General features: G+C 64.6%; 1 protein-coding gene across 1 annotated transcript in view; it reads right to left on the reverse strand.

The window, feature by feature from the left end:
• The window catches only part of TNNT2 (troponin T2, cardiac type), a 16,942-nt gene extending 11,684 nt beyond the window's left edge, over window positions 1–5,258 (reverse strand). The window contains exons 1-5 of the mRNA XM_039883646.1: window positions 5,200–5,258; window positions 2,461–2,576; window positions 1,878–1,888; window positions 1,758–1,772; window positions 942–1,007 (exon numbers count right to left, since the gene is read on the reverse strand). Coding sequence (XP_039739580.1) covers window positions 942–1,007; window positions 1,758–1,772; window positions 1,878–1,888; window positions 2,461–2,498 — 130 coding nt within the window. The 5' untranslated portion in view covers window positions 2,499–2,576; window positions 5,200–5,258. The remainder of the gene's footprint in view (window positions 1–941; window positions 1,008–1,757; window positions 1,773–1,877; window positions 1,889–2,460; window positions 2,577–5,199) is intronic.
• Between the last annotated feature and the right edge of the window lie 2,372 nt (window positions 5,259–7,630).

A 7,630-nucleotide genomic window follows, 5' to 3' on the forward strand; every position in this document is an offset into this window, starting at 1 on the left:
GCTCCAGGGAAGACTCTCAGTGGGGGGCTCCAGTGCCGACTCCGGCTCACCAGTCCGGGCAAGGCTCCTCTCAGGCACCAGAGGGGCGGGTGTCACGGGCCACGGTGGTCCTGACCTCAGAGTCCCTTCCTCAGCCTCTGCCTCTGAGCTGCCCCCTGCATGTCCCGAGGGCACGAACCCAAGCCCAGCTGGCTGCCCTCCCCTCCAGAGGCGTGACCGGGACCACCTGGGCCCCCGGTGGGGGCTGCAACGGGACAGTGACCACAGCAGTGACCTGCCGCGTGGGCCGGCTGTGCCTTGAGATTTCACCCTACCAGCCCTGCACCCTGCAAGTGATTCTGCCTGAGCCCCGGGCGCCTGCGTGTGGACGTGACTTCGGGGCACTGGCCCAGACTGGGGACCTAGACACTGACCCCTTGTCCCACTGGGCAGCACCAAGGCAGCTTCTCTGGAATGACGAGGGGCAGAGGCATGGAGCCCAGCACCTGCAGCCTGCACATCCCAAGCCCCTTCTCTCCACCTCCCAGGGTGTGACAAGAAATCAGCTCCTACCCTGTGGGTCATGCTGGCCAGCCCTGCAGTCAGACCCCGCCCTGTGTTTCACCAGGTCTGAGGCTGCCCTGGTCACACTGCCAGCGCCGAGCCCCATGGACACAGAGGAGCTCACGGTCAGAAACTCTGTGGAATCAGACAGCCATGGACAACCCAGGCTGGAAGCATGCTGAAGATCACTTTCACCCTGGCACCTATTGCTTCCCACCCTTTCCCTCGCCCACCCCTCACCACACCCTGCCAGCACCCTCCTGCCGCCCTCACCCACACCCACGCCCGGCCTCGCCAGCCACTCTTGCACCCTCAGCCCACACTCTTGCACCCTGTACTCCTCACCACCCACACCCGGCCTGGCCACGCACCCACCGCGCCACCGCCCTGCGTCGCGCCATCTGCAGTCAGCTCCTCGGCCTCCACCTCGTCGCCGGCCTCGTCCTCTGCTGCCTCCTCCTGCTCTGGAGAAGCAACAGGCCTGGTGAACGCCAGGCCCCGCTGTCGCCGGAGGCACCTCCCAGAGCACGAGAGGTGAGCTGGTCAGCGACACCCAGGCTCCAGCGGACTCGGGTCCTGCCCCTCTGGGGCTGGGAGGAGATGTCCGACCCACTGTCACGCCTCCCCCTGCCCTCCACTCAGGGCCCTCCCAGCAGCCTGTGCTCCGGCCACAGGGCACGGGCAGCGGAGTCCCCACTTTCGTCTGCCTCTGCCCAGGGTCGGGGAGTGGGGGGAAGGGGGACAGACGGGCTAGTCCGGGAGCAGCCCCACAGCCGTGGTCTTCAGAGCGTGGGCCTTGGGGCCGGGCTCACATCCTAGCCCCTGACTTGCCACTTTCCAGCCTCCGGGGCAGCTCACGTCCCCCCGGGGAGAAGTTACACTCACTTCTCAGCGTCATAGGCTGAAATGACCTCGAGCACAGAGCGCCCTCAGGGGCTGGCACTCTGCCTCCTGTCCTGCCTCTGGACCACGGGGACCGGCTCCCTCTCTCACTGGGACACGGCCCAGCGCACGAGGTGGGAGCGATCCACTCCCACCAGACTTCTGCACCTTTCTATGCCCGAGCACGCCTCTCAGACACCCCTCAACTTCTCCAGTGTCCAGGAGCCACAGACGTGGGGTCTGCCTGGCCGGGAGCGGGGCGGCACGGACGAGCTGGTCTCCGGGGATCCCGGGGTTCCTCCCCCCTCCCTCCACCCACCCCCGCTCCGTACCTTCCACGGTTCCCTCTGCTCCGAAGAGGTCACGGCCATGAGAGAAGAGACAAGAGGGAGGGAGGTCAGTGTCGAACCAGGCTGTCCGTCCCCCGAGCGAGTTCGCCGTTGTGTGCTTACCTTCCTGCTCCCTGCAGGGCCAGCGGGGCACGTGAGCAGTGTGCGTGCACACCCTGCACACACACGCACACGCACGCGCACGCGCACGCGCACGCACGCATGCACGCACACGCACTCGCACACGCATAGCCCCGGGAGGTAAGTGTTGGATCGGCTGGCGGCCACCCTCCCAGGGTCTGTCCAGCACAGGGCAGTGGGCGGGACACTGTCAGGAGGAGCAGGGATCCAACGTGCGGTGACATCACTAGGTTCCGTGTCAGGGTTTCTGAGGCACGGTCAGCTCTGTGGCTTCAGGGCAGTCACTGAACCTCTCGGGGCTGTGTTCAGAGGAGCCAGCTCCTCGGCCCCTCTGCCTATGACCAGTCCCCTGGCCATGCAGGCCCCTGGCCGACCCTGGGAGTGGACCCCTTCACCGCAGAGGCCCCAAGCCTGTGGTCAGCCCGGGGTCTGTAGCCCAGAGGCCCAGGGGTGGGATCGTCGGGGGCTGATCACTCCCTGGGTCCTTAAGCAGGCAGAGCCACGCCCCCTCATGCGCCCAGCGGCCCCAGGGACAGGTGGCAGGGGCTGGCGCATGGACACTCACTCCTCGTACTCCTCGGCCACCTCTTCTGTGTCAGACATGGTCTCCACTGTCCCAGCAGAAGGAGGATGCTCAGTGTGGGCGAGGGGACCTGCTCCCTCGGCTCAGCCCAGAGAGGCCTGGGGGCGGATGGGGGACCCTGTCAGCCCCGGGACCAGCCCAGGCGGCCCACCTGCCCCTCCAGCACCCACGCCGGCCAGGGTACAGCCAGGGTCCCGGTCACTCTTGCCCCGGGACAGGCACCCTGGAACCCCTCTGGTCCCTCCACAGCACCGCGGCCCTCTGCACGACAGCTCTACAGCGTCTGGGACTTCCCGACCCCCACGGCCGTCAGACGGGCAGGCGCTGCTGGCCCCTGCTCCGCGTGGTCTGTCCACCACGGCCAAAAGGCCTCGGAGAGCGGTCACCACTGTGGCACTACTGCAACCACGTGGAGCACTGTCGGCGGTCGGAAGGAGCGAACCAGTGACAGGTGCTACTTGGCAGGTCTGCAGGCAATTATGCTCATGGGGGAAAAGTCAGTCAGGTGATGCTATTTATGTGACACCTTGAGATGGCCACGTTGCAGGAATGTGACAGAAAGGCAGCCTTGGGGGCTGTGCGGCGGGTGGGGAGAGGTGGCAGTGGTGACAACAGGGACATTGAGCGGGGTGTCGGAACCCACACAGGTCAGGATGCATGAGGTCACACACACACATGCAGGCACACATCACTGCCTGCCCCACCTGCTTGCCTACGCCTGCTGCCTATGCAGAAACACATACATCAGCGCCCCTTACACATGGTTCGCATACGCACCACCTGCGCCTGCGCATGCCCTTGTATATGCTCACCTTGTCACACACATGCACACACACACACATGGACACACACGCACACACACATACACGCGCAGACGCGCACACATGCGCACAGCCCGAGAGGACCGGGGAGGTGTAGGGTCACGACTAGCCGTGTCCGCGTCCTAACTGTGACTTGTCACGCCACTCCCGGGAGGATGGGCGAAGGGCTCCAGGGGGCTGGCTGATTCTTATCGACGTTTAGGTCCTCAGGACGGTGGCCAGAGAAGAGCCCCAGGCCCTGGACGGGCAGGGTCTGTGGCAGAAAGGACCTGACGGCTGAGAGGTGGGGGCTGCTCCCTGAGCCAGGAGGACAGGAGGGGTCTGTCACCCCAGGGAGGCAGGTGACGTTGCTCGCGGGGTTGTGTACAGCCAGCTGGGCGCAGGGTGTGTCTCCGCTGTCCTCTCTGCCTCCTGCCACCTCAAGGCCACTGGGCCTGGGCCAGGGTCACAGAGGAGGACAGAGCCACGAGGAGCCTCCCCCCTGCCCCCGGAAGCGCCACGCAGCTCCCAAAATAGCACGCCGGCCACCGGGGGCGGGGGCGGGGGGCCACCGAGACAGTTGGCGAAAGGGAGGGCTGAAGACGGGGCAGGCGACAGGCTGAGCCGGGGGCTCCAGAAGGGGAGACAATCGAGAACCTGGCGGAGCAGGTGCGACAGTGCCCCGAAGCAGCTGCGCCCCACCCACGCCCCACCTGCTCCCGCAGACTGCTTTCCAGACGACTCCCTCACAGCCGAGAGGTCAGGGTCACCTTTCATGGGGACTAAAGCCAACACAATAGACGGCAGAAGCCATAGTGGCCGTGGGGTCGGATGATCCGGGTTTAGAACCGGTTTTCGCTGTGTCACCTTAGTTCAGCCCCTTAACGTCTCTGGGCCTCAGTGAACCGATCTGTAAAATCAGTGAGCTTGAGGTCCTAGCCCTGCAGAAAGTCCCTGGGCTTCTGAGGAATGTCAGCCATCCCTCAGCCCTTGTCCCCAGCTTCAGCTAGATGTCCTAAGCCTGCAGCTGTCAGCCCACCCTGGGAAGCCAGGGGACGGGGAGTGGAGGCTGGGGACAGGAGGGAGGGGCAGCAGGCAACAGATCCTCTGAGATGCCTCCTGGGTCCCAGAGGACAACTTGCCCTACAAGACAGGTCAGAGTCAGGAGGGCCAGCTGCCCTAGAATGTGCTGGAACATGCTTGAAATTCCTTCCGTGCCAGGCAGCCCCTTCCCCAGTGTCCTCGGCCTGTCTGACAGAAGCTGGCAAAAGGAGGGAGTGTCCCTCTCTCCACAGTCGTGTTGGGGTGGGGGCAGCCGGGCTCCGGGGTCACCCCCTAACCTAGCGCCCCCCGAAAGGCTCTCCCAGGGGATCCCCCACCCCCGTGCCGCTCGGCCCCTGCCTGCCTCTGGACTGTGTCTCCTCTGTGCTTCCAGGACACCTCTGCATCCCTGGGGACGAGACTCGGCACCCAGGACCGTCCCGACGGACATGCCCCCGCCTCCCTCCATGCTCTGGGAGCAAGGGCCTGCCGCTGGGAGGCGGGCCGAGCAAGTGGGGAGCCCCGCGGGGAGATCTCACTGCATCCAGAGGCCCGGCGATGGGCAAGCTGAGGCCTGGGGCCCGTCAGTCGGCCGGGACCCCGGCTGCATAAGTGTCCAGTGGCAGCCTCCAGATGACCCAGTCCCTGGTGTCCACCAGCAGCCTGTGCTCACCCCTCGGAGCCCCATCCCTGCAGCCCCCGCCCCGGCCAGGCATGGCCTCCCGTCGTGGAAATGTGGCCGCTCTGACTCCCAGCCCCCCACCCCACCCCACGTGGATGCAGGCAGCCTGGACGCGGGGACTGGACGCGAGGACTGGACGCGGGGCCCGGACGCGGGGCTGGTCCCTCCTCTCTGCTCCCCGCATCTCACCCGCCCTACCTCAGAACAGACGTCCCGGCAGAGAGGAGCCTGCTGAGCCCGGGTGGCGACTGGCTGACTGGCCGAGGCGGGCTGGGGCGGGCTTTAAGCGGCACTGGCTGGGGCCTGGGAGCCACGCCGGGGTGGCAGGAATGCAGGGGGCGGGGGTGCTGGCCGGGGAGGGGGGGTGTCGGCTGCTATTTTGGCAGGTGCCAGGGACGAGGCTAAAGAAACATGTCCCCCACACCATATAAGCCCATTTGGTCATCCAGCTGCTCAGATAAGCTATTTAAAACCAAAACAGACATGCAGGGGACAGGAGGGAGCAGGCAGTGACATTCGCCAGCTGTCCCTCTTGACAATCCTGATAAAGCAGATGCCAGTGGCCCAGGCCCGGGAAGGAGGCCGGGAGCGGGGTCGGGGGCCAGACAGCCTCCTAGACACTTCCCGCCGTGTCCGAGACAGGCGTCCTGTGGGCAGAGGTGTCCCCCAGGCCACCGGCCGCTTCTCATGGGCTGAGTGGCCTTTGCAAGGCGACTGTCCTCAGGCCTCATGAAGACATCGGCAAAGCACGTCTTCCCTACGACCCCACAGCCACGTGACAAGCTCCGCTCCCTGGGGAGGGGCTGAAATGGCCACAGGAAGTCAGATGGAGTGTGGAACCCCAGTCAAGAGTGACATTCACCTGGCACGGGCGGCTGGCTGCGTGTGGGCTGCGGAGGCTGTTGGGCACCTTCAAATGGAGCCTGACAGGGCCATGGGGGCCAAAGCGACTGGGCCAGAGGCACGTGGGGTTTTCTGTCATCCGCCAGCAAATGGGGCCGCTGCCCCCAGGACAGCGCTCAGGACATTTCAGGGCTCAGTGAGTGACAAACCAACGTGAGGAGGAAGCCAGTCTGGGCGCTGATTCCACCCTCGACCCCGAGGCCCCTGTCTAACCGTGGAGAAGGGATGCCCGTCGTCTGGAGCAGCCCCGCTCCTCCCGCCCTTCCTGAGCTGGCCCGTCACGGTCCACGCCCTTCGCTGTGGACAAGGCAAGTCCATCTCGCCCGGTCACTGCCCTGTCTCGCCTGAGCGCGTGTCCAGCCTGCCCAGTCCTCCTCTCAACCCGCCACCTTGAGAGCCACCGCCCTGCGAGCACGTAATGCCCTTGAGCGCCCTCTACAGGCAGGACTTCCATCTGCCCCTCGCCCACCTGCTCTCAGGCTCTTGCCCCGTCACTCAGCTGTCGCCTTCATGGTCCCCAGCGGCCTTGGAGCTGCATGGCTTGACTCCCTAACCCCCCACCCCCCGCCCGCCCAGGCTTATCTCCTGCCACGTGGCCCTCCACGCTGCCAGATCAGTGGCAGGACAAGCCGAAGCCACACGCCTGCCAGCTAGCATCCAGGGGGGAGAGAGGCGGGTGGAGGGGACAGGTTTGCAGAGGGATGGTGGCCACCAGGCTTCCACATTCAAGCCTCGCAGAGCCCAGCCTTATCCTGGCCTGGACTCCTCTTTCCCTTCAGCCCTTTGAGGGGGCCATGGTTCCCTAAAACTCAACAGTCTAACGAACAGGCTGAAGCTTGTTTGCCTGGATTTCTGAAGCGGACACCTGAGTCCCCACAGGACGGCCACAGGTGGCTGAGGCTCTTCCTACTTGATCCGAGACAGAAGTTTAATTCGGAGAGCTGGAAGGCGGTCACTTAGCTGGCGAGAATGTCCACCCAGCCTCCGGCAGCCACACTGTGACACGGTGGGGTTGCTCCCAAACTTTCACGGAAGTCCCCGTCCTTGCAAATAAAGTCATCGGGGGAAAGACAGCAGAGAGAGAGAGAGAGAGAGAGAGAGGGAGACAGTGCTTACTCAGAATCGCACTGGAAGAAACTCAGACTGGGACCATGCCTGCAAAATAAGGACCCACAAGAGGACAGGCCACGTGTGAGTACCCAGAGCCCCTGGGGCAGGAAGGCAGGAAGGCAGGGCATCGGGGGAGGGGGAGCCGCCGTCTCCAGAGGGCACTGGTGTCACCGCTGCAGGAAGCCTCCCCTGCCCGCACACACGGCGCTCAGGCACTCCATCCTGGCACCTGTCACTGAACCGTCTGGCACACATGCGCTGGCATGCACGTACTTTTTAAAACTTGCAGCGCCGAGGGCCGTGGCAGGGCGCCAGACTGGCTTGGTCCTAGGTTCTCAGATGCATCTCTGAGCTCGCGGGGTCACGATCTCGGAGGATGGGATTTGGAGAGTGCATGTTTTGGGGGGCCAGCAGTTATGACCCCCTTCAGATTCACTGTGTAGGATAACTGGGTGGCATAGAAAAGAGGGGGCTGCTACGAAAATGACGCCGGACCCCCTCCCGCCAAAACAATCCGCCCCCCACACTGCCGATGACCCCGTTAAAAAGCAGAGCCTCCAGGAAGGAAATCAGTTTTAAGGAATGTTTATTCGTCACTTACACCTGAGAGTGAATG

This window comes from Pteropus medius, unplaced genomic scaffold, assembly GCF_902729225.1.
Source record: "Pteropus medius unplaced genomic scaffold, Ma_sr-lr_union100, whole genome shotgun sequence".
Taxonomy (NCBI): Eukaryota; Metazoa; Chordata; class Mammalia; order Chiroptera; family Pteropodidae; genus Pteropus; species Pteropus medius.